We start from the raw sequence: 27,260 nt of genomic DNA, 5'->3' as shown, positions 1-27,260 counted from the left end.
TAAGTTAATTCTTTAAATTTAATCAGTCCTTTATAAAACTTCCCAATTAATTAGTAAAAGATGGCTTATTTTAATAGCCTTAAACATCGGTCGCTATTTAAACAAGACATTCTAAAAAAAAAAAAAAGCAATCACATAATAGTTTATAGTAATTTACAAGTGGATGGTATACATTTAGATACAGAGGTAGAAGTCCACTTTAACATTTCACTAATACACATTTACCAAATTCAAGGCACAAAATAGTTTGCTTTACAAAAAAATACTGTAAAAATGTCAATTGCTGTTCTACAATGTGAATAAAACTTTCAAAAGAATCTTTACAACCTTCCATACGTACTCCATAGAATATGATTTCTTCCCCCTCACTAATTATAGTTGGCACAAAAATGGGGACTTTTTTTTTTTAATGCAGAAGCTCCCATTTTTAGAAACTGTTCCTTTGCAGAGCTGCTATGTATTCTAGATAAAAGTCCATTCAAATAAATGAAGCACAGCAACTTCCTGAGGAAAGGGCACTTTCTGGATGCAGCAAAATTCACAGGTAGAAAATGTATGACCTTTGTGGATAACTAGGTCTCCAGAGGAATAGAGCCTTAAGGAAAGATTTCAGAGACAAAATTAAAAATTTGGCTAACACTTTAGTCCTTATGACTTTAAGAAAGAGACCTGATCCCTGTTAATGTAACAATCAAACATCATTTACTTCGAATTGATGGAGATTTCAAAATTCCTTTTTAAAAGAGCTGTACCCACAAACACCACGAACAGCCACACGGGCTTTGCAAAACTGAAACTTAGAAAACATGAGAAAATATAGCACTATCAGTCCTTGAAGTTGCAAGGGTGTCAATTGGCTAGAGTTTAATTACAAGAATTAATAAACTCTATGGAGATTAAAAAAAAAAACACCACACAGGTGAAACACACTGTCGTTATCATCTCTAGACTTTCTGCTCTTTAAGAAAAATAATGGTAGCCTGGAGATGTCACACAGTGCTTGTCTAAAAGATTTGACTCGTTTTAGGGTTCTGCCTCAAAGGACCCTGTTGGCAACAACGTAAGCTCACTTTTGCTGATCACATTTTCCAAGTATTCTAGTCGGTTAATTTGCACTTTATTTATTTTTTTAAAGTTGATTAAAAAAAAAAGTCAACATGGGTTTAGAATCCAGAGAATGTCAGTAATGCTGATGTGGATCAGACAAACACCTTGATCGTCTTCTGATAGAAATGATATTCCATACAAAAAAGATCCTTAGATGCCATTTTTCGCTTCATTATTGTTTGTGGCTTGTTTTCTTTGAGCAATAAACGGGTACATACACTTGTCTGCTCCGAGGAACCGATACATGCACACAACTGCTTCAAAAGGGAGGATGCTGAAAAAAGAAAGGGGTCTGTTAGCGAGTGCACGCCGGCTCTCGGTAGGTTCTGGGGGTGGGCACGGGGAGACCTGACCCAGGAGGGAACCCACAGAGTTACCTCTTCATGAAAGTCACGATGTACATGAGGCGGGGGGTGCAGATCATGGGCTGGTCAGTGAGGATGGCCTTCATGGCCTGCTTCACACAGTAATCAGGCTTCAGAGGGGGCAGAAAAGGCTCAATTTCTTTCCTGAAAGTTAAATATTCAAAAAATGAAATTAAGAATGAACACAAAGTTGGGAAGACTGGAAATACACATCTAAACATTAACAGTGAGGTTATCTAAGTGTCAGGATCTTAGGTCCATTTTGTTTTCTGCATTGTATTTTTCTGTATTTTCCAAATTTTCCTACTATGAATATATTTTATTTGCATAGCCTAGAAAATGGGTTAAAAAAAAAAAACAAAATTGGCCTGCTTTTCTGTAAGGTGAGACAATGTTTTTATTTTATTTTTTTTTAAGATTTTATTTATTTATTTGATAGACAGAGACACAGCAAGAGAGGGAACACAAGCAGGGGGAGTGGGAGAGGGAGAAGCAGGCTTCCCTCGGAGCAAGGAGCCCGATGCGGGGCTCGATCCCAGGACCCTGGGATCATGACCTGAGCTGAAGGCAGACGCTTAACGACTGAGCCACCCAGGTGCCCCGAGACAATGTTTTTAGAATGCCTTAAAATGTATTTCATATTATTTTTCTATTTTTTTCAGTAGAAAAAGAAGAGGGTGTCTGGCATAACAAACACTAAACCCAAACACGATACCAAAGTTTTAGTGCTGAGTGTTGTTAGAATGATGGCGTGTAACACTGGCATAACTTTTCTGAGTCAAGTAAGTCAGCTATATACTTTCCTGGATGCCCCAAGAGGGAAAACCAAGGTATTTTCTCTCAGGGGTCTCTGAAATGAAGTGCATATAGACATCCTACCCTCAGCTGAATTCATTACATGACACGTTGAAATAACCTAATAGTATAATTTATTCCTTTCACTTTTCATTGTCCCACCACAGCTTTGGACACCTGTCATATGCTAAATAGGAAACAACTAAATAGGAAACAGGGCTCCTTAGACCCTAGGCAATTGGCTCTTAAGTATACAAGATGAAGAAACAAACCAACACACACACACGTGTGCGCGTGCTTGGGAAAAGCGGCAGAGCTCAAGTCCGTTCCCAGTCCAGACTTGGAGTCAGCCAGAGATTGGAATGACTACTCAAATGGAGCTCCACCTACTTCACAGTGTGGCCAGCTTCAGGATGTGTTAAGAACGGCCCTGACCAACGGGGAACTGGTTCGGTTATCTACCCTTGCCTTGCAAATTCATCCAAGCAAAGATCTCAAAGTAAGCATGTCTTTACAAGTATTCTTTTAATGATTCGTGGTTTTGTTTACTCTGCTAGTTCAAGTCAGACGTGACCTTACATTTATATTCCCATATGCCTCCTTTCAAAGTGTGTGGGTATTTTATTTCGTTTTTAGTAAATCTAAATAGTTCTTCTCATTCTGTTACAGTGAATCTACCTACATATACTCTCTGTGAAAAGAAAGCTCCCAAATCTGGAGGGCAATATTCAAAGGGCTTTTTAGAAGAAAGGCTTACTCTTTTGTGACAGTCACATTGTTTCATATCCAAATCAAAGTCACATTCATTTACCAACACTAATACTAAAGAAACAAAATAACTCCTAAGGAAGTAGCTTCTAAGGGAAACCCTGGATATTTATGTTTCCTCCTTGAAGGTACAAAGAGGCCAATTCCTGTCTGATGCTTCCAGATTGACTTCCTCACATTAGTATCAGCATGGTACCAGACCCTCACTCGTTAATCTTATTCACCTGAATTTTACAAACCTTGATCAATGAGGTTTGTAACAGGTTTAATTGTCAAATGATAAAGTGCAAGATCCAATTCTACGTATTCTCCCAATATGGAAAGATGGTTTCTAAAACAGCTTTTTATCAGTAATAAGACAGGTTCTCACTGACCTGATTCGGCAGCCTCGGAACATGCCCGTGTCTACAAGGTAAGGGCAAACCAACGTTGTTTTAATTCCATCCTTTTCAGCAGCCTTTAACTCATGGCTCAGGGATTCGTGAAAACCCACCACTCCAAATTTACTGGCACAATAATCCTGAGTTAGAGGTGGAGAGAACAGAAACACTAAGTATGTGCACAGATCTCCCACCAAACTGACCAAACCCAAGCTTCCCTGATCCTACTACTTTGGTTGCATGTTTGATACGGAAGGTTACAGGCGACTAAGCAAAGGAAAGGAAAGCATTTTCAAAGACAGGTATCTGATGTGGTTCAGTGCAGAAATAATACTTTCAAAGCAACAGCAGAAACAGACGAACACTTTTTGCCACATCGACCAAGTATCATATTACTCTGGGGAAGTTACCATAAAGGATTTTATAAAAGCTAACAAGCTGGAGCTAAAAATGGAGAGAGGTTCACTTTGAAGTGTCTGGAAAATTTACAAATGGTCTCTTGTTCAGTAAAGGAGAATGAAAATCCAGTTTGTTTCATTATCGCTAGGAGAGAAAGGCAAATCTAGCTTAGGTTATAAGTTATTATGATCTGATTTTCTCTTTAGGGTAAAGTAAAAATGGAAATGGTAAGTATACCTTGTAAACTTAAGCCAGACCTTAATCTAAGAACACATGGTATAGAAAGTTCTTATCCCTTACCCCACCTTAAATGTAGGAATGGAAATGTAGAACGTGGAAGCCATCTATTCTGTGTCCTTTTGCCTATCTGCATGGGGGTGAGGTTTTCAATTTTATGCTAGAAGCACCCAGAGGACAAACAACACAGATACGATACACATACACATGCTTTACTATTGGAATATGATAAAGAATGGGGTTTGATTAAGCCCAGTTCTGCAAACTTAACAATGCAAGACACCTCACATCTGCCATAACCATCTCCTCTGATGGACTGATACAAGATAGTTCACTTTTGGCAAGTTGACCCAAACAGGACGTCAACCTCTGGCCTCACGTATCTGTTTCCCGGGGTATTGCCACTGCCCTCCACGGTTTCATTCTTGACCCTGTGCCTCCCCGCCATCATCAAGCAAAACTGCTAAGGAAAGTGGGGCATACTGAGGACTAGCAGTCCTACTTTTCCTGCTGCTGAGGCTTTCTCAAACTAGGGTAAGTGATTTTATGGCAGAAGGTATTAGAGGTATGCTTCAGCAGCTGGCCCTGGGCTACTGCAGAACATTCCACACACAGCACACAGGTCGAGCAGAGTGCTCTCATGAATGTATGGGCAGCAGGCACTCTTCGGAGGACTTTGGTATACTCGACACAAGATAAACCGATTGAAGGAAGGAAATGCTTTATATCTCACAAACCTCAACTCCAGCAGTACTGAACAATCCCAAGGAACTTGCAACTGTCACAATATGACCATGATTAATCTCCAGCATGGTAGGAAGAAAAGCCTTTGTGGTCTGAAAGAAAAGTAAGAGTCAAGCTTTAGAACAGACACTGTGAATTTCATTTAAAAGCCAATCCTACCTAATGTTTTAGCGACATGATGAAATCAGTTTTACCCACATAATGGTACATTTTCCAATTTGTTTCAAGATCTTACACATTTACTAAAAGAGAAGATCCTTTGATTGTCTGGTTAGCATAACACCGTATCATTGGTGTGGCAGGCCTATTAGAAGCCGTGACCAACAAGACCGTAACACAAGAGTTTTTGGGGACAATCGCCAGAGATGAAAAGAAAGCCATTAGTCGAAGCCTCTTTATCACCTTTCAAGTGATAGTTATCTGCTAATCTAAACTACTCCCAGGTCAGGGATCTTTTTATGCTCATGACACTTTAACACAGCTATCTCACGGTCTGTGAGGGGCCTCCAGCTTACCCACGAATAAGTGCCTTGTATTAATGTCTCCCTTATGGCTATGTCTAAACAGGAAGAGACCCCTGAATGAAGAGATCGTCCAGCATCATCTTCCAGCATCCAAAGCTTTACCGAAGTGTACTAACAGGAGGTAGAGTATTTCAGGATGTAAAAATGCAGGATAAAAGTACAGGATCATTATAATGAGAAATGTGTCCTATGCTAACGGACAGGAGCTTCCAGCATTCTGAATGACCACACTCCCCTGGGGGGCTTACAGGGCAGTGACTTTCCCACAGAAGCAGGTACCCGGCCACTCAGTGTAGCTGAGCACGTGGCAGTTCCAGGGCGATAGACCCTTATTTCTTATTCGCTAAACTCTTTCTTCCCCCTCTGGCTCTTTCACCTTCAAAACACAAGGCTATATTTAAAAATAAAAAAAAAATTACTTCAAATTGCTTAAGATGATCTATTAACTACTCTACCAGGCTCCCAACAGTTTTATAACCTGCTTCTTAAAAGAAAGCAGCAAAGAGCAATCTGTCTACTGTTGAGTTATATCCCATTGCCAACACAGCTTCCCCATGATTTATGAAGTTAAAAAAACCCAAACAATACACAGTGGACTTAAAAGAAGACTTGCATGCCCTTCTCTGAGGATTTCCTGGCTAAGGGATCACTGAAGTTTTGCATAAATATCTAATTTGTTACAATAACTTTTGCATGTACAAGATCAAAAACAGTCACTCCATTTATTTTGAAATTTCTCCGCATTCCAATCCATGATGCACACAGTTGCCAGATGAATGTCTGTGAAGTGTCCCAAGGTCTTTCCCGGTCCGACTCCTGATCATCATGCAATCCCCCTCACCACCGACTCATACCCCATCTGTCTGGGCCTCCTCACTGTGGTTACCCAGGGCACACTTATTCTCACCTGTGAGGTTTTACCCATGAACTCTTCTCTTCTCTGACAATCTACTCCCAATGCCCTCATACATAATTCAAAGTATAATATTAATCACATGTTTACAAAGCCTCTTGCGCTTTTCAATGTGCTTATGTTACAGGGGCTTCCAAATAATTCTCTACTGAAGGTGTTGAGCCTTTATGTAATTCTACACCACCCTGACTTTGTATTTCTTTAAGACGTGGTCAGTACCATTTGCAATTATACGTTTTGTGGTATTTTGATTTTAATTGTTTATATTTATTTGCCCAGCTGCCTCAGACTAAGCTGGAAGATATTGACTATTTTTTCAAAGATTATGGGAGGACTACTACCCTGTGATGGGCACTGTGGAGGAGAGAATGTGAATAACATTCCTTGTGAACTTCGGAGACCTGGCTTACTGCTGGAGTGTCTCCCTTCCAAGAGACATATGTTTCAGCTGGATTTTACTTCTTTGCAGAAGTGGGAATGGTTAGGGTAATTAGGATAGTAATTATTATTTTGGTGTGCTTGTTAGCCAAAAAAGGCAAGAACTGGTACTTTAGGTCATTATATGTTCAATTTTAAGCCCTACATCTTATATATGGCCATCATATCACAGAACTGCAATAAAGTAACATCATAAAGAAGGATATATATTCCAATTTAAATAAGAAAACATATCCTTAAGTAATCAAATCTATAAGTCCTCTTTTAAGTATCTGGTTAACTGTTCCCAGGTTAGCTAAAAAAAAGTATAAAATGTATTCTTGATGCGACTCAGAGATCATTTCTCAGTATTAAAAGTTTGCCTAGTCTTGAAAGACAGGGATAGATTTAGTACAAAGGATCCTACCGTTAAGTTCTTAAGTGGGGAGTCTCAATATTAAATCCCAAGAAATTACACACAATATAGAACACCAATAAGAACTTGCTTAATTACCTGGCGAGTCCGCATCCCTGATCCTGTTTTTTCACATCGCCAGTGACCACTCGCTCTAGCTGGTGGCTGGCCCTGGATGGAAACACATGGGCACCGAGCAGGTTGGTGCTAATGACTTCCCCGGACTCGTGTGCGATGCTGTTGCCTGCAGGTGTTAAATGACTAATCCAGATCCCCAGCACCACATAAAGGTAGGTGATAGAAGATTAACAAGTTCTTAACTGTTTTTTAAGTTTAATTTGTTGCATGGTTCTGAAACTGATTAATGACCCCTCCCCTTTTCCTGAAATTAGTCTGTGGTATTAACTTACTCCTCCAACGATTATTTCTTGAACATCTATTACATGCAGGTACTGTTTTATGATCTGGCCAAGCAATGACGGCTAAAATGGGAGCTGATTCTGTGCTTGTCTCTAAGCAGAATTTACACTTATCAGCACTTAATTGTGTTAAATCAGTATATCAAGTATAATAGTTCTAGTTTATGCACAGGGTACTCTGGCTGCATATTCTAAAAAATGTGACTTGGGTCTGCTTTCTTCACTCCCTGCCCTCCCTCCAATTAGTTTGGAGGGACATTTAAGCTACTGGTTTTGTATTTAAAGGAAAAAAGAAAAAAAGAGAAGGGAAACAAAAGAATCCAAATATGGCTTAGTGACCAAAATCTTCTCCAGTTGTGGGTTGTAAACATTTTTCCGGGAAATATGCTTCACTTTGAGTAACTAAGTAAAGTGTGACACAGTTTTGTTTTAATATAAAGCTTTCTTTAGAGAGGGAGAGTTAAAAAAAAAAAAAAAAAGGTAGGTGGCAGGGCAGTGTCTAGTTTAAAATATGTGATTTCTTTGCCTAATAAGGGACAAACACAGCTTTCTGTATAAATGAAATCCAATGTGTCACTGCATTTCCTACATCCTAAGACAAAGGCCTATATTCTTTGTTTAGGAAGTGCACCGATCATAGGTCTAATACTACAATTACAACAACTGCTACCCATGTTGAGCACAACAAGGTTCAGGAAACTAGGAGCTGAAAAAAGCCATCCAAGGCCAGGGTCAGCCTGGGAACCCAGACTCATTGTCTTCTAAGGCTGGGGTCAAACATTCAGCTCCTACTGTGTGCCAGGCAAGCCTGGGATAAGAGCATTCACATCAGGACCATTCGGGTTTCTTTTTAAACTTGGGTTTTCAGGGCTCACCCTGGAGCCGGATCCACGTGACTGAGCACGAAGGCTGTTAATCATTTCCTTTGCTGCCTGAATGCAGGCGAGCAATTACTGCTCGTGCCTTATTTCCACAACCCCAAGTCCTGCCTTATGTCTGGGGCACATTACCAAATAAACTTTGATCAACACTAATTCTATCCCTTACTTTACAGGAAAAATGCTATAAATGGGTGGCTAGAAAAGCATCACATTTTCAGGAATTTTCCCAAGAAACCTGACTAGTTTTCTTTTCTAATTACTCTTGCCCTCAACAGTCTGGTAGATGACATCTGAGATACAGCATATTCCGTCCCTGACACAGTTTGACAGCACAAAGAAATCTGGCACTTTGCAATGAATTATTAATGCGCACAAATATTGCAGCATGTACGAGATGGGGACCAGCAAAAGGTGAAGTGCCAGTTGCCATGACACCAGTCAGTTCAAGCTAAGGTTCATGATCTTTAACTTTGTCTCAAAGAGTCATTAAAAGAACATCAAGGGCAAATCTAAGAGCACACCCAAATGGCTTAAGTATAAATTCACGCGTGTGCCGCCATCAGTGAATCTGAGAGGGGCAACTCAGATCACTCACCGAACACCTGGACTGCCATGTTATCTTCGCTAGAAGGATGGATTACTTGGATCACAAGTGACCACCTAGTACAATGACCTCTAAAGTACAGAGTTAGTTGGCGCCAGAGGTGGCTGGCAAGGTCAGCTAGATGCTTAACCTAAGCCAGAGAACTGCACTCCATCGCTATGGCCTTTTGTTCAAATGTCCATGAAACAGGGGAGGCCTTGTAGTTCTTCATCAGGAAAAAATGGCTGACTCTTGATCTAGGGGGGTCTCAGAGTCAGCAACCCATATGCACTAATTGCTTTGGTCAGTGGGAGAATTTAAAGCTGGAATGGACCTAGGGATCACTTTATCTGCAAAAAGAGAGCACTCATACTAATGAACTCTGGCTAAAAAGTGTGGAGATGGACCTTTGCACACCCATGAGTAATTTTATCACAAGACTCCCAATACCATAATCGGCCACCAGCTGACTGGGTTGCTATGTGACTAAAAAGAAAAAAAAGAAGGGGGGCGGGGGAAGGACATTGAAATGGACCCTGACATTCTTATGAAACATACTTAAGTCTAATGTCGCTATAGCTCCTCAGGGTTCCTCTTCAAAGCCCTGGGCACTTTGAAAGATAATGTAAAGGTCATATTTCTAATATGAACAAGAATTTCTTAAACAGAAGTGTGACTGGACATAGACATGACATGTCCTATCTCGAGAAATCTTTGAAAGTTAGGTTTACGCCAAATTAACTTCCAACAGTTCTAACCCTCTAGATCATTCTTGGTGCTCTTAATGACACACTGGGATGCAGGGCCTGCAGCTGCACTGTCAGGGCAAATTAGCCTAAAGTTAAACAAAAGAGAATGTGAAGAAATGTGGTATCCGGCAAAGTCTGGCTTTGAAATGTTTGAGACTGATGACATTTTAAAGGTGTAGCTAAAACACCCAGAATGTGTTCTCTGTATTTGTAAGCCATTCCAGGTTAATGGACACCAAGGAAAAAGCCAAGTTAATTTCTCGAAGAAGGAAAAGGCCGCATACCGTATTTTTGTGTGTTCATGTAACTGTCTTATGGTCAATTCCAGAAAAGGCATCTTTTAAAAAGAATCCTTTTAAAATGTTTAATTCTCATTTGAACACCCAAGAAACAGGAGACTTTTGTTTCTAAGGAGGGCCATAAATCATATTATGATGGGAAAAGGATTAACACCATCAGCACATGTATAATAGTTTTCTGATGTGTAAGGATTTTCAGAATCTCCAAATAAGAGCAGTATATAAACAATCTGAGGAAAAAGAAACCCAAAAACGACAATCAAGACTCCACTGAACAAAGAACATCTAACTGGACATCCTTATAGTACCCCTCCAAGTAGTTCAATAATTCTACTTGGTGTTTTGCTCCTTCTGCCTCTGTTGCTACCAGAGTAACTTATCTTTATCAGAATCACAAAGGAACGTACTGTTTATTTACAAGGCTAAAATGACATCTGGTGGCACTCTTCTCCGAACACTCAGTCACTGCTCCTGGAAAACTGTGATTCAGTAGTACACACTATTGAAGGCTCTGTGCAAATAGAGGGAATGGTGTTAAAAAGGCGAATAGGATAGGGGCGCCTGGGTGGTTCAGTCGTTAAGCATCTGCCTTCGGCTCAGGTCATGATCCCAGGGTCCTGGGATCGAGCCCCACATCGGGCTCCCTGCTCAGCGGGAAGCCTGCTTCTCCCTCCCCCACTCCCTGTGTTCCCTCTCTCGCTGTCTCTGTCAAATAAATAAATAAAATCTTAAAAAAAAAAAAAAAAGACAAATAGGATAAATCATTAGCATGTTTAAAGATGGAAAAATGGTGACATACTCCCAAGCTAACCTGGGAAAGGAACATATGGCTAGATAAATACTCTTAATTCTGTAGATCTAAAGGCTATCTGCTTAGTAAACATACTGACCACCAAACTAAGAAATTTCACTTTGACCACAGAACGTGATAGTTGAAATTTTTCACTATAAAATTATCTTTAATTAGGAAGTAAAAACTAAATCTATACTTGCTAGCAATGTACTGACTTTAAATCTTTTAGTTGCATTTGACAGCACAAATTCTGAAATTCATGTAACTAAATGACAGCTTTTTTTCCCTCTTTCCTAGTTGGGTGTGTTTGTGGAGACAGAAAAGTCTCCCGACAAACTGTGCAACACAGCCCCAAGACAGTGAAGCCTGGAACTACTCTCTTAGACTTCACAAAATCTCCTATCAGATTGACACATACCGCTCTGTCTTTAGCCAAGAGGAGAGACTACAGAGTATGTCTTAACTATTGAATTCTTACCAATGTGACATCTACCATACTTTTATTATTTTGAGGCTACAGGGATTAGTGTAACACTTGAAGGCATCAGCAGTTAATGCTTAACACACATGCGCTGGTATACTCCTACAGTTCCCCTACAACCAAGAAGCTAATAAAAGAGCTAGGCTTTTCAAAGGAACACCTAGATGATGACTCCATTAGTTATTCAGCAAAAATAAATGCTTCATTAACTTGCCTTCCCACTGCTAATGCATGGGATGAATCTAGCCCAAGGCAGCCACTCAAACATCGACATTCCCTTGCATTTTAGGGTTTGCTATGCAGAAATACCAGAAAGGAGGTGACTGAAAACTCAATCTGTCTGGAAAGGACACTGGTCTTTGGAGTCCAAAAACCATATGGTCCCAGCTGCCAATCAACTACCCATCCTTGTTACTTGACCTCTTTGAATCTTGATTTTAACTCATTTGTGAGACAAAAAGAGGAGGTTCTCCAAGGTTTCTTTGTTCAAAGATGTTATGACGACTTATGTCCAATAATTCTTTCTTCGATTCCTACCACGCGTTGGAAATACAAGTTGTAACACTGAGGTGTACCTTGCATAAGACTCTCGTAAATGACTCAGCAAGGTATCAGGTCCATTAGTGCAGAGGCCAGCAGCTGGTGAGCAGTAAAAATCTGTTCATTAAACATTTATATGATGTCATGACTCTGCCTTTTAAAATAAAGTAACTTGAATTCATGCCTCTTACATATTAACGAAGTTACACATTCTCTGCAAAATAATCGTTTTTCTGTGTTTTAGAGTTCATGGAAGTTCAGGATGTTAAAAGGAACTGAATGCTGAACACAGTTTCTGAAGTGCTGTTTTCCTGGACCCTCCCCCTGGCTGAGTCCTAGATCATCAAAGGAGTGTTCCATGATCTCCTTCAAGCTCAGGCCCCTTTCCCTATTTAATAACGCTTTATAGAATAATGAAAATAACCCACAAAATTGCAGCCAAATAGTCTGCTAAACATGTTGTCATTAATGCCTTTGCTTTGCCCCAAACTCAAATCACATCCCAGAAACTGTAATAAAGACAGATCTTCCAAAGGGCAGAGGCTCCGGTTCTGCTCTAGTGACTAGTAACCACTTCCATGAGGCATAAACACTGCACACAAGCTCAGCCACTGCTCAGGCCATCTGAAGGGGCAGGACTCCTTTGTCCCTTCCGCCCCCATTCCAACAGCATGGCCCACAGTGTCCTCAAGATCACCTTCCATCATCCTTTGTATTTCGTATGTCTGAACAGTTTAAATTCTCCCTCACTTCCTAGTTTGCTTACTGTGGAGTCTTTAAAAAAATTAAGATTGCGGGGCGCCTGGGTGGCTCAGTCAGTTAAGCGTCTGCCTTCGGCTCAGATCATGATCCCAGGGTCCTGGGATCGAGTCCTGCATCAGGCTTCTTGCTCAGCGGGGAGCCTGCTTCTCCCTCTGCCTGCCGCTCCCCATTTGTGCTCACTCTCTGTCTCTCTCTCTCTGACAAATAAATAAATAACATCTTTAAAAAAAAATAAAAATTAAAAAATTAAAATCTTTACCTAAATGAAAGGTAAAATAATCAAGAGGTCACTCCTGAAAACTTATTTGATTCTTAAGCTTGCACGGTAGCAACATAGAATTTACTCATTATATACGAGAGTCTGAGGGGTACCTATATTGTATTAGGCACTGTTAAAGAGAAAACTTTGTGAACCTCTGAAAGAACATGCACAGTAGCAAATCAAGTTCCATGCAGTCCAGTGATAATTTTTTTCTAAGCTTTGGTTCTCATAGCATGATGACATTTTTCTAGGTTCGGAAGGCATCCTGGGCTTTAAAAAAAACCTCACAACTTAAAATTTGGGCTCAAAAGCCTATTAGTTTTAGTTTATATGTCCATACCTTCGAACTACCACTCCACTACTAAATTAAGAAATATCTTCAAGGACAGTAATTGCAGATCCAGCAACTGGTCTGGTATATTCTAGCTTCCTCATGGGAGAACAGTACTAAAGTGGAATAGAAGACAGCAGTAATCACTTGTCAATCACAATTCTGGCTAAACCACCTAAAACATTACTAAATTGTGAAAACTAAAAAGGAAGACTTCCCCTTAGGTATCGCAAGTGTATGAGACACCATGCCCTCTGTTATCCAATACTGGAAGCCAACGATATGCCAGGGGCCAGGAGTGGAGGAAGGGGGTATACACAACAGGCAAGGTGGTAACTTACTTCCTGGGTGGGAAGAATGTAGCTCTTCACTGCAGGGTCTTGACTTTGTTTCATGATGCTTATGGCTTTGGAAACTCCACCCTGGGCACAGCCACCAAGGGGAACAGTGAGCAAGATAGCACCTGCACTCTTCCTTTTAGATACCAGACCGGAATCCAAAAAAAAACCCCAAAAAACCTAGACTAGGATTGGAACACAGAGTGTGTGGTCTGGCATTTTTCTTGTCTACGAGATTCCTAAAGGGCTGATTAGCTCAGGAAAGAAAAACAAAAAGGCAGCAGGAAGAAGAATATTGAGAAAGTGGAAAGGAAAATGCATATTCAAGACCAGTTCCTCTTCAAACTTTGATGTGCCAAAGAATCACCCGGGATCTGGAATCAACTACAGATTCTGATCCAGTAGGTCTGGGAGGGGGCCTGAGGGTCTGCTTTTCTAACGTGTAGCTTGCCTGGTGATGCTGTTGATGCCGCTGCCCTGGCCCACAGGCTGAGCACAAGGTTCTAGGGTGGGCTGGGGAATCTGTCTACTTTAAACCTTAAGTGGCCTCACGTCAATTTCTCTAGAAACTCAGCAAAACTGCAAGATTTCACTACCCTCTAGCCTACCCGTGTTCTCTGAACCAGCATATTAGAGGTTGGGAAGCCCCACTCTCCACTCCCCACACCCTTTCCCCAACAATGTTTATAAGCTAAGGGCTGGTTCAAACCAACGTCAAGCTCACCCAGAATCTTCTATGGACAACTATGAGAGTTTACGGACAGATTCTCTGTATATTTGCATTGGATCCATTTTTAGCACTAGCAAGCCCCTCTGCTGTGGTTTGAATGCTTGTGTCTCCAAAATTCATGTTGAAATCTAATGCTCATTGTGATGGGTTAGAAGGTGGGGCCTTAGGGACCCCTCAGGAATGGGACCAGTGTCCTTCTAATAGAGGCCCCAGAGAGGCCTCTCACCCCTTCTGCCGTGTAAGGTTTCGTGGTCTACCAACCAAGTGGGTCCTCACCAGACTTGGAATCTGCTGGCACCCTCATCTTCTTGGACTTCCAACCTCCAGAATAGTGAGACATACATTCCTGTTGTCTGTAACACAGCCAGTGTCCAGCATTCTGTTCTAGCAGTGCAGATGGACTAAATGGACTAAGACACCCCAGAGCCATTAGAACAACCTCACAGATGCAGATCGAGGAGGCTTCAATGTCCTCTCCCCACATCCATAGAGGCTTTGAAGGCTCAGCTTTCAAGACAGGGCTTTCAGCCTTAGCCTTTACCTGTTCCGTTTTTCTCATTTACTTTCTGAAGCTTTCATGCTTTGGTAAGCCTGCAAGGAAATCATGCGTAGGAAAAACTTAGCCCTTTACAAATCAGATGCTTGGGCCATTAAGTTTGGACGCCATCAACTGGGCAAAAGTGCATCATTTTGAAAATCCATAATTAGCATTTCCAAAGGAAAAATTTACGGAGTTATCTGGAATTCTAATCCCATAAGATTATTACGTAACAGAATAAAGGTTTTATATATTCTAGGAGATAAGCTTTAAAAAAAAAAATCACAGCAAAAAACAAAAAACTAAAACCATCCTGTTACTGACATTTTGGTAACAAGTATTTATAGAACTTTGTGCAGCCAATCCTTGTTGAAGTGCTCTGTTTATTCGCTTTTTGTGTCCAGCTTGTCAGTGTTGACATGTGAACTAGGAAAAGCAAGGAAGCTAAGTGACCAAGGATATCCTAGTCTTCTCAATTAAGTAACCACCTCAGATGTGAACCATGGAAAATTACAGAAAAAGCATGGAAAAACACACGAATTGGCCTTTAGTAATAAAATTCTAATGTGGTATTGGCTCTTTAGTCTAGAATTTTACATTCTTGTCTAATTTATGGAACAAACTTTCTGGTGGTATTAAGCTAGGTGTTCATTAGTCATTGCTAAATGAACTATGCTAGTAAAAAAAAAAAAAAAATCAACATTTGAAGGTAGATTCTTTCATTATACCAAAGGGCAAAAGCATAAGTGACTCATAGGAAAATCTACTAGGAGCTTTGAACATGTAACCCAGGTGAGTATTTGTAGAGATTCTAAACTACAGTCCTAGGATAAGGGACTGGGTCCTAGCTTCTTTCCCCAGGGGTGACCTTAGGCAATTCCTATAACCTCTCTCGTTTGTTTCCTCATCCATAAAAATGGGGATAATGGCTCTACTTAATTCAGAGTTGCTTTGAGGCTCAAATGAGAGAAGAGTGTTTATGAAAGGGTCTGTAAAATTTAAGTGCTATATAAAAGTACGGTAAATGCACTCCAGGCTCATTAAGCATATATTTATAGGCTCTTTTGGTTATAAGTGCTATCTATTTTTGGTTATATTGTTTCTTCAAGTTTCTGCAATTCCTGGTTCTTCTTTTGTATGGCTCCCAGGCCTCCCTGCCCTCCAGGCAGTGCCAGACTACGCTTCCGGCAGAAACCCACTACCTGACCACCAGAAGAAGCCTCAAAACCATAGTGCTGAGCAGCTGCTTCGGCTGCCCAACCCCTTTCATCCAGAATCCTAGCCGATGCTGGGAAACAACGCTTTCCAGTAACACCTCTTCTCTAATCCTTTCCTTTAGTCCTCTTTTACTAGGAGCAGGCAACAACAGTTTTAAAATATAAATTATAACGCTCGACAGAGAAGAGTCCAGCAAACATGAAAATACTAAAAGTTAGCACAGAACTATTTTAAGGTAATTTATTATACCTGATGTTTCTTTTTCCCAAGAGACTGTAGAACTATCCCATTTTTAAAAATCCTTGAGAAATCAGTAGGGGGCAGTATGTTAAGTGCAATTTGCAGGTGGGAAAATTCAGGCTTTGAATTTTAAGTTTCACTTGTCCTCAAAATACCCATGTGCTTACATAAGTTACACCACAAATATTTTCCCACTTACACTGATTTGGGAAGTGTTATTTTGAGCCCCATTGTTTACAATAACACTAAGAAGCTGAACCTTGTTAATATTTAAAAATTCCAGTACTAAGCTATTTGAAAGAAAGGCAAGAAACTCATATTTTATGCAAGCAGCAAATGAGAAACACCACGGTTTCCCCAAACCAATAAACCAAAAAACCCCAAACCAAAACCAAAACCAAAAAAACCACACACAACAACAAAAATACAACCTTTACAATGTTAACACAGTTGCCATCTTTTCACACATAACTTCGTGTGATCTTTGAGAGTTTCACAGACCAAGTAATGTTTTGTTTCCAAATGTGAATTCATTGTAAGTGGCTTGTCAGTTGCGCTAATTTGACAGCACTCAAGGTTGCGGCAGTAATTGCCCTCACTTGTTAAATATTCTAGCAGCATTTGCTGCAGTGTTGAAAGTTTTATGATCATTATGAGAGGATATTCAATTTTTCCCCGTGGTTCACTTAATTTTAGTTTCAGAGCATTTAGGAAAATGGTCCCTGACAGGTGTGAACTTGAGTTTTAAGAGAATTGACAAATAAAGTAAAAAGAAAAAGGAATTCAAGAATGGGCCATGCTGGGTAAAATCAAGTAAACGATGTTAGCATTGCTCGTGTTGAAAGGCATACCCTCCGGTGCTGGGATGGCGTAAGCCTGCAAACCCAGGCGGACGGGGACGGACTGGCTGGCCAAAAGTGTCAGGGTGATCGTGATTAAATCCCAAGGCCATGCTCTGACAACCTTTACTCTGCACAATGGTATCTTAACAGTGTTAGGTCACAACACAGGGAAGTTCCCTAAGGCTGCCCTACCACAAGGACTGGCTGTATGCTCTACCTGTCCACTCAGTATTTTCAAAGAAAGAATTACAAGATTCCATTCTCTGGGTTATTTTCCCATTATGTTTACAAGAGGTCGCAGCCTAAAAGGAATTTTTTAGGTCAGTTAATAGAAACTATAAGAAAGGGTTAGTTCTGTGAATAGCTAACTCCTATAGTAAATTCTGAGATAAAAAAATCACTAATTAAACCAAGAGAGATTAACACATTTTAATCGGATCCCCAGAGTTCCAGGCTCAAAACATTGGATTTAACTCATTCAGTTGATACAGGGAGTAGTTCCCTATTTCTTAAGGACTATCAGAGTTTGTCATACTCCAAAGACTAGCTACAAAAGGCCCTTTATCTTGGGAAAATTACTGCTTGTGAGTGCAGGAGGAAATAAGATACAAATCCACCCTGCCAGGACACCCCCTAGTGGAAATTCAGCATAGTACAATTTGGGGTTCCAAAAACATCCTGGGTATTTAGGACTTAAACAGTGGCTCAAATTGGCTTTTTCCAGTCTGTTGGCTATTAACTGCACCGTAGTAACGAGGCTTTTATTCACTGAGCATTCTAAAACAAGCAAACAAACATGTCATCTACACATCTATCCATATAGGCCAGTATCTGGATTAAATGGAGGCAAACTGGCTATTTATCATAAATGAATGAGGCTTAATTTTAGTTTCTGAAACAGAACAGAAAGTTTAGATGAGTCTGCTATTAATATTCCTTAACTGAAGGAACTTAAAAAAAAGGGGTTTCCTACTTTATTTTTTTATTTAAATTTTAGCTAGTGAACATACAAGGCATTTCCTACTTCAAAAAATTATTCTAAGTCCCCAATGAGGTTATTAAACTTCTTGAAAATAATTTTATTCAAGTTAACTAAAGTCAATTCACTAGAATTTGCCAAAGATCTTAAAAATCTGAAAAATGGTTAGGGTAAAAACAAATTTAAGGGCAGAGAATAAATCGGGAGAATGTGAACAGTTCAGTATTTGGCCATGGGGCTTGTAGCTCTTCTCTAGGCCCCTGTCACCCAATCCTGCAATAAATGGCTGAGGACCCCACCTGGGGAACACTCCTCCATTCAGCCTTTCTGAAAAAGCTATTCAATCAGTGTTAGCACAGGTTAAAGAATGCTTTCACTTTGACGTGTCCTATAGATTAATTTCTACTACGTTATCTACAGATAATGGATAAAGTCCTAGATGTAGAAATAACAAGGGAGAAAAGAACAAACACCAACTTCGCTTCTAGGAATCGAGATAAATAGCACATAATCAAACAAGAGTGGGCCATTCCCTGAACTGGGACTTTTAAACTTTTAAACTACTCTATAAGGACCGCCCCTTTAATCCATAAAGATACTATTAAGTCAACATGAAAGTATTTTGAATATTTTCTCCCCCTCCCAGAAGTAGTGATACATGTTTAAACTATTCAACTTCTTTTGTCTCCCAGTAAGACAGGTCTCAGGTGGCAGAACAGCCGAGTGCACAGGGCTCCATCAGGGCACAGTGAGGTGTCCAGCCCACCGGGAGTTTAGGGTTGACCAGGAGATATAATAGGTGATGAATTTGGAAGGCAGGTGGAAATCAGCTTTAGAAGATCTAAGCTGCCATGCTAATGAGCTTGGACTTCATGCTGTGAACAATATGGCTACCCAAAGGTTTGGAGTAGGTTCTTAGCATAATCCTTAAGCACGCATGTAATAAATTCAAGTCTGCTTAGATAACCATAGGTTGAAGAGCAAAAGCTGGGAACGGGGAAAGAAGTTCAGAGAACTTTCTTTCCAAAGTCCAGGCAAGAGGTGATGGAAGCACAGGGGAGGACACAGGACTGGGAAGGAGGGGATCAAGTACATGGTAGCAACACAACAGTCAGGACCCATGGATGTGGGTAGGATGGAGAATTAAAGATACTGCTGATGTTCCCAAGCCTGGTCCTGGCCATACCAGGGGATTCAAGAAGGGGCAAAAAGTTTTGAAACTTGTTGATTTTAGGGAATGAGTGAAACAGCCAAGACAGTTGTGTGAACTTGGGAACTGTCTCAGAAATCAGACGAAGCCACTGAAATCAACAAATTACCCCGCTAGGGGTACACAGTGAGAAGAGGTTTGAGCATGTAGTACTAGTCATTCCATCTCAGAAGCAGGGAGGCCGAGAGGACTGGGAAGACAGAAGAGAAGCAGGAGAAAGTGGGCTTATCATGGAAACTAAAGGTTGGAGTTTCAGAGATGGTTAACAGGATCACATTCTGTAGCAAGATCAAGCTGCACACTGGGTTTGGCAGTGAGGGGGGCACTGCTATTTCTTCATATGATCTTGGTTACTTAGCAATATTTTCTAAACAACTGAGATAACCGGACACAGGTTCGAACACACATCAAAGACGTTGCAAAGATTTTTATAGGATGGTGCCCTGCTCATACCAGTTACGTAAAGTGACATTTTATCATGTCATAGATGTTGATTTCTAGTAGCAATAGAAGCAATTTGGGCCTACCATGTAACATACCAAATAGAGAAACTCGATGTTTAAGGGGCAGGTGATCTTATTTTGTGTTAGGAAACAAGGCTATGAAAAGACCCTGTCAGGGATACAGTCCCAAGTATCCGAGTAGTTGCTACCTGAGAGGTGTTTTTAAATGGTACCACAAGAATTAATAAGATAAAGTATGCTTACTCCATGTCAATTTACAGTTCAGTTCAAGACCTAGAAAGTCTTCCTGAAGCTTGATTTTTATGCATATAATATTTATTTAACAACAGAAGCCAGTTCTAGTATAGACTTAAAAACTGGCCGTGAATTCCAACTTTTTAGTAGCTATCCTAAGATAGGAAAATAATATTTCATAAAGTATATGGTATAACAATTCTTAATATTATGGTTTGAAGGAGGAAGTACTGGCCAAGTAGTTTTATATGAATACTTAATGATTTTTTTTTTTTTTAAGATTCTAAATCTAAGAGGCCTCGAACAAAACTAGGTTTCTCTAACCAGAGAACAATACAGCATTTGAGATTAAAACCCAGTAAATCACACAGGAACTTAAACATTAATGATTAGGGACCATTCATGAGATCTTAGGTACCACAGCACTAATGTCTTTAAGTGCTACATTACTCAGATCTAGCTGGTGGGCTTTTACTTTTCCTGGATGGATTTTAACTAAATAGACTTTAGACATTTGGATATAGATAAATGCCTAATTCAGTAATTAGTATTTTAAAACTGTGAAACCTTTTAAGTTAAGTGGTCTATTAATTAACTACCAATTATCTTGTCTGACTACCATATCAATAGAAGTAAATTACCGACTAGCTATTTGACAGATTTAGCCCTTTACCATGCAAAATTTCTTCAGAACATAAAAGGCCTGGAGTTAAATGCTTTGGCTTCCCCCCTTTGGTTAATCAGGGATCAATTTGCTGCTCACGTATAAAGGCCAAATGCAGCTCTTTGGTCAAAAAGGATCTACAGATAAAGTCTGTCTTGTAAAAATAGCAAGTTAAGATTCTTAAAAAATAACAAGCAAAGCAATATTAATGTTTTGGGGAAAATACAGGCTTGCAATTCCTGTATGGAGGCCAACTTGCCACATTTCAAAGGAGACGAGCAAGGTATTTTCAAGCTTTTGTATCGCACAGAGCCACAGAGAGCGCCTAAGTGAATGGTTGCTATGATTATGCCAACATTAAAGTGCATTGTGTTGCATACATTCTTCTTGGTCTTGTGCTAACCCTGACGTGAATGTTGCACAACAGATTATACTAACTGGAGCCTACCCCAAACCTATCACTTCTTGACTGGTGACCAAGAGAGGCTCCTAGGAGAGCTGCTGGTGATAGAAGAATCCTGGAAGGTGGAAGCATCACAGCAGACCGGAGGGCTGTTTGGAATAATGCTGAGCACAGCCAAAACTTTCAATGTGCAGGGAAAGAAATCGTATGAGGTTAAGAATCAAGGAGGGAATTGCAGTGGGAATCCTCTCCTTGAGGCCCAGCCATTGGGACGTATGAATGGTTGCCATACATTCGATTTGAGCTTGATTCCAACTGGGTTATCAACACCGGCCTTCTCAAAGTCGCTAGCCTCGCATCAATGAGCAGAGTTAATACACTACAGTAAATGTGAGCACGCGGGTGGGGCAGGGAGAATGGAAAAGTTGTGTAGCAAAACAAAAGGAGATACAAACCATTATGAATGTGAGCCAGCCCCAATCTGAGATCTCCTCAGTCTTGTACAGCGTTGAGTTAGTCCACCATAAGGCTTACCTTTTGAAATTTCAGAAGACAGGCTTCTGTGAGCATCCTGAGTAGGTGATCTTCTGAATCTTTAAGCAGAAGTCTAGCCTATTGAACACTCGTTTATTGACTGTTCATTGAGTCTTAGGAGTGGAGTTCTATTCCAAGCAGGGGAAAACAAATAGAAAGAATAGAACAAACTGCCTTCAGACAGCTTGCCATCTATTTTGGAATTTCAGGGCACAACGCATAAAAAAAATTATACCAAAGTGCACATACTATGCCACAGAGGGTGAGAATGAACAGATGCTGCAAGAGATTAATGGCAAGAAGAGAGAAAGCTTTAGACAAGCCATTTAACTGCAGCTTCATCAGAAAACAAGGGATGCGACAAAATTAACTCTACGGATCCTTGCAGCTCTAATATGCAAAAATGCCAGACAAGGGCTGGAGTGGGGAGGGAAGACTATATTAGGAAATGTGCTAGGCCTTAAAAGGTACAGGAGTGGAGGAAGAGGGTCTTGAAGGCAAAGGCAGTAGTAGAAGGGTTTGGAAGTAGGAGCGCCCTCAGCTTTTCAGTGGAAGTCCACACGGTTTTCTATGTCATTGCACAGGACTTTAACGCTGAGTCAGGATCAACATACCATTCAGTATTTTATGAAAACAGACAGCAACTGCTACTTACAAGTCTGGCTCAAGACTACCCATTCAAATGACTAAACGACTCTTTGCTCAGCTGATCTACTTTTTAAATAAAATGTATGGGGCAACTTCTTCTTCCCACCCAGATACAGTAAAAAGACACACTGGTTATTTTCTTTGGAAGGAAAACAGCACATGCTAATATATCTTTAGACAGTTGTCACAGACATTTTTGCCTAAGAGGACTACTGGAAGGGAAGCTGAATTCAGGTAGCTCTTACATCATTTAACACCACCACCCCCCACCCAACCACCAAATCGCTGTAAAAATTATAGTAAGTCTTCTTCTAAATTTTAGTTGCTAGAACTCAATTTCTTAAAGGGTTTGTCAGGCTCGGCAAGAAGTCAGAAATTCCAACTCTAAAATGAATTTTCTGACTCAATATTGAAAATAAATTCTTCAGTTTAGATGCTTAGGGGAAAAACAGCTGGAGAATTCAGGAGCCTCCCATATTTTAATATGAAGTGACGTCATTACTGTCAAGGCTTCCAAGAACTCCCTAAATTGTGTAGTTAAGCAACATCTCAAAGCAAAGTAAGGACTCTGGGAAGGTGGTATGTTCCTGCTTAGTATATAGATTCAATTCCACAATAATTTTTCTATTGGAGATTTGATTCAATTTTCTCCTTAGGTTAGAAAGTAGTCTAATGTTAAGATACGGTTTATCAATTGATGTGCATTTTCAAAGCCAAAGCTATGGATTTTCTGTGCTTAACACACTCTCAATTAGCTCTCATTTTATAGAATGTCTAGAGGCTGCTTTCCTCTTAAAAGTCTTTAACTGCAGATGATTGTATGGGGTTTCTTTAAAAGTGTGGTTACATTTGAAATTTTATAATTCAGCAAAATAATCATGCAGAGAAAGTAGACAAGATGGCTAAACTTTAGAGCATCGTTTATAGTTCAGAAACCGAGGGTCATCTCAATCAAAGGTTATTGGAAAAAAACAGTCCTGGTGTTGGTGGTCCACAACTAGCCTGCCAATGGCTGTATATCTATTTAAAGATGACAGGTTGACTAAAATCAACTGGAGTTTCTAAGGCAGCTTCATCCTTACCATTCCACTATGAAAACTCCAAGTCCACCTGCAATTCACATATGTCTTATTTCAAATGGTGATTGTTTTACTCAGAATTAAAAATACATAAGATTCTTGATAAACCATATTGCCAAGTTTATTCATTTGTACCGGCCTTTACTCACCTGACCCACCCCCTTGCCACTTGCTCTTATGGACCCCATGGCAGCAAGGACTTCTATTCAGTTCCCCACCCCACTGCACACAACACACACACATACACACTCACACTTTCTCTCTCTCTCTCACACACCTATGCACACGCCCACATGCACAAGCATACTTAAATGCCCCCAAACTGTATTTGGTAATCACCTTACTCATTTAAAACATCCATATGAGTTAGCTCATATCACTTGTGTGTTCATTTCTAGAGGTTTGGAAATGAATTAAACAAAGCTCATGTTTTAAAATAAAACATTAAAGTAAGCTTCTTTCAGGATCAGAGAAATGGTTTGATGTTCAAGGAACAACATTTGAGTAAGTACTTCTAAAGCCAGATTAAGTTTTTAAGCAGTTGCTAAAAAATTAATGAGGTTTAATGTGACCTATTTAGAAGAAACAGTTCTTTGTTGTGTTCCATTAGAAGGCTAATCCGCCTATGGAAAATACAAAAACAAAAATCCTATCTCCTTATCCTTTCTTTATTGGCTCTTACCTATCTACAAAAGTAAAGGGGAATTACTGTGGAGGAAGAAGAGGATAAAGAAGGTCAACAGGGTACAGTTATAGGGGAGAACTTCACACCTACCATTATTGAAATTTAGCTGAAAAACTGGGATCCGTTTGGTCCCCAGAGCAAGAAGGCCCTCCTTCCCTCTCATCCTTAGATGTTGTAGTAGCTCTGATGGTTAGAAGCTGATGTGGTTTAAGTCCCTGGTTCCCCAAGTCTCACAGTCCTCCTGCCCCTTATATAGTGACTCTGTGGTCCTATCAGGGTGACCTCTGTTCTCCTAAGAGAGGCATCTTGTAAGCTGAGAAAATTCTGAGATGTACTCCATCAGGACAATGCCACAGACCCTGTGGATGGTCAATGGATGTTAAGTGACTGCCAGGGTGGCCTGACCACTCCCAATGGACCACAAATGCTGATCTCAGAATCTCTGGCACTTTCTAAAATGTGGCTGAGCAGTAATTTGGAAGCCTAAACTCTGACTTCAGGAATTCATAAGAACAACCAATGTTTTACAAACTCAACAGAAAGTAAAATAAACAAACCCAGGGTTTTATGCTCCCTCTTGTTATTTTTATGGCAATCTTTCAAAACTAGTTCAAAATGTTCAGTCCTTTACCCTCTTCAGAAAGACTGCATGGGACAGGGTAGAAAATAATTATTTGATAGTAACTGGCAATACAGTGTAATTTACCACGAGGAAATAACAAATTAGAAGGAAGCTTTGTGGTGAAACAGTACAGGTGTCTTTCAGGCTGGTACTGAAGTCTGGCTCCTTCCCAACCTTCTCATTGAGGAGGGCCTAGTAATAAAAACAAGGATGTTTATATTTACCCAGAAGTGTGCGTGGCAATTGACCATCATGGTTCTCTCAATGAGCTCATCGGGACATTCCAGAAGGTGATGCCCAGAGACCACGCCGGCATTATTGACCAGGACTGAGACCTCGCCGACCTCCTTGCGGACCCTTTCCGCCGTTAGGTAGACATTTTCCCTCTTTCCCACATCACAGGTGTAGGTAAAAACCTGCAAGTTACAGTGGGGCAGAATTTCTTCCTCACCATTCCCAGCTGTCCTCAGAAGTCCAGATGAAGGGGAAAAAAATGGAACAGAGAAGGGGGTGGGGGGTGCAAAATGTGAGTCACATGGCAATCAGTAGGACAAAGATCACACAAAACAAAAATACTACAGTGAGCTTCAAATTTCTAACACCCTGAGGCTTGCCAATGACTGAACTTACAGCTGCCTTCCTCCCCCAAAAGTCTTTGGGAATTACAGCAATTTACTGGATAACTTTGCTTAGGGGAAAATCATGTAATTGTGACAAGCCCCATACAAGTCAGACCTCATGGGATCAGCTTCCTGGAGCTAAAGACACCTGGAAAGAACTGATCTCAGCCCAGAGAGTAACACCCTCCCCCTCCCCAACACAAACACTACACACTCCTCTCTTTTTTGAGGAATAGTGGCCAGAACCGGCTTTCACTCTTTTAGTACCAGCACCCTCAAAATGGAAACTCTCCTTAAGGCTCACAAATCAAAACTGTAGTTAACAATCTGAAGTCATCCAAAGCCAAGAAATGAACCTAAAGTTTCCATGAAAGAATGGAGATCACTGGTTTGTTCTAACTGGAATAGCTGAGCTCTCCTAAGAAGCACCTCACATAAATCAAACTTAAAGGTAAATATGCAATTTTACCACATAAGATCTCAATTTAAAAACCAAAATTCTCTTTCCTGGTTTTTGAATACCTTTCTCTCTTAGGTTTTGGAAGGGAGCACAAAAATCTGTATTTGCTACCCCTCCATACCACTGTTGAAAATGTAACATTTTTGACCTTTGATTTTCTGACCTAAAAGGCAGGTGCCAATAGTTTTGGTGAAAAATGATCGATATAGGGCAGGGGTGGTGTCCCAAGTTAATCTTCTCGGTATAGTTCATATGTTTTCTCTGGAAATGAAAAATTTTATCAAAGAGTAAGAGCCATTATCAAATTTCTTAGACCAATATTTATGGCTGGTTATGGTCTCCGCTTCGGCTTTAAAAAAAAAATCTCAGATTCAGATTATTTAATAAATACACAGCGAGGCAGATTTCCTGAGGTTATCAAAAACATGAAATAAATTTACAATGAGGCTTAAATCTTCCAAGCGCTTTGAAAGAGGTAGGACATCTTTCAATCAGGCTGAGTATATAACTAAAGCACTTACTTGTCTCTGGTGAAACAATGTTAATTATTTTCTTGTGGCTAAAGTTATAGTGAAATCATCAATGCTGCCCGAGCCTCAGCGGTTCAGACCACAGTAACATAGATACAGGCATCAGTCGAGTGTGAGAACAACTTCCCAGACACTTTAGTCCCCCACCGCAAACGGGAGTGAGGCATTTCTTTAGGACTCAAACCTGTGCTAGCAAGTTCCCTCTGCCTTCCCTATCCTCAAAGGGTTTAGGAAACCCGACATTCGTCCCCAGAGAGACAGGACCTCCGTAAAGACGGTTCACCACACCTTCCCCTGTTCTAAAACAGAGGTGACCGTGTTCCTTTCTCACGGGGCAAATTCCACTCGCAGGAGACGAGGGGGTGGTTCTCTTCCTCGAGAGCGAGGCTGACCCGGGCAGTGGGGTTTCGGGCCCTCCCGGGGTCGGCTCGGGGGTGGGGAGAGGCTTGATCCGGCGCAGGTCCGAGTTACCTTGCAGCGCCGCGGCGTCGGCCGCCTCCAGGTCGCGGTAGATGTGGCGCACCATGCCCGCGGTCTCCTCGTTGCTCTGAGTGTTGATGTCCCAGAGCACCAGCAGCGCCCGGCGCCGGGCGAACTCGAGCGCGAAGAGGCGGCCCAGGCCGCTGCCGGCGCCCGTGATGAGGCACACCTGGCCCGCCACGCTCTTCTCCTTGGGCCGCACCAGCCAGCGCGCCGCGGCCAGCACGAACGCCCAGAGCACTTTGAAAGTGACCACGAAGAACTCGACCACGATGTTCATCGCGACGCCCGGAACCCCGCACGAGTCTAGCGTCCGCGTCCGCGCCCACCCCGCTCAGGGCAGCCCGGCTCCCGGCCCCCCGGGCGTCTGTCAGAGCCGCCGAGACCAGAGGGCTGCGCCCCGCGCCCTCCCTCGAGGTGCCCTCCGGGCTGGAGTGCGCTGCGCCGCTCCCTGCTAGCGCGGGGCCACTCCCGCCCGGGCTCGGCGCGGTGGCCCCGGGCTGTGCCCGCCGCGGCAGCCGCCCGGCTCGGCGCCTCCTGTCGGCGGCCGCCCGCCCGTCCCGCAGCGCCCGCCCGGC

The 27,260-nt window shown here is 41.3% G+C and overlaps 1 protein-coding gene across 1 annotated transcript; it reads right to left on the bottom strand.

The window, feature by feature from the left end:
* RDH10 (retinol dehydrogenase 10) lies at nt 1–27,235 on the bottom strand. The gene is made up of 6 exons (XM_032421862.1): nt 26,674–27,235; nt 24,817–25,052; nt 4,789–4,887; nt 3,410–3,555; nt 1,485–1,616; nt 1–1,381 (listed from the first exon to the last, which is right to left on the bottom strand). Exons 1-6 carry the CDS (start codon nt 26,960–26,962, stop codon nt 1,258–1,260), a joined length of 1,026 nt encoding a protein of 341 aa, XP_032277753.1. The 5' UTR covers nt 26,963–27,235; the 3' UTR covers nt 1–1,257.
* Between the last annotated feature and the right edge of the window lie 25 nt (nt 27,236–27,260).

Source organism: Phoca vitulina, unplaced genomic scaffold (assembly GCF_004348235.1).
Source record: "Phoca vitulina isolate PV1807 unplaced genomic scaffold, GSC_HSeal_1.0 scaffold25, whole genome shotgun sequence".
Lineage (NCBI taxonomy): Eukaryota > Metazoa > Chordata > Mammalia > Carnivora > Phocidae > Phoca > Phoca vitulina.
This window is presented reverse-complemented; position numbering and strand designations above follow the sequence as displayed.

Bases quoted from the DNA above. Each gene is read 5' to 3' on its own strand.
- RDH10 (XM_032421862.1), bottom strand. From the start codon at position 26,962: ATGAACATCGTGGTCGAGTTCTTCGTGGTCACTTTCAAAGTGCTCTGG. The intron at 25,053-26,673 runs GTAACTCGGACC...TTCTGAGGACAG, and splicing joins CGACGCCGCGGCGCTGCAAG to CTGGGAATGGTGAGGAAGAA. The intron at 4,888-24,816 runs GTAAATATAAAC...CTTTTCTTTCAG, and splicing joins ATTGCCACGCACACTTCTGG to ACCACAAAGGCTTTTCTTCC.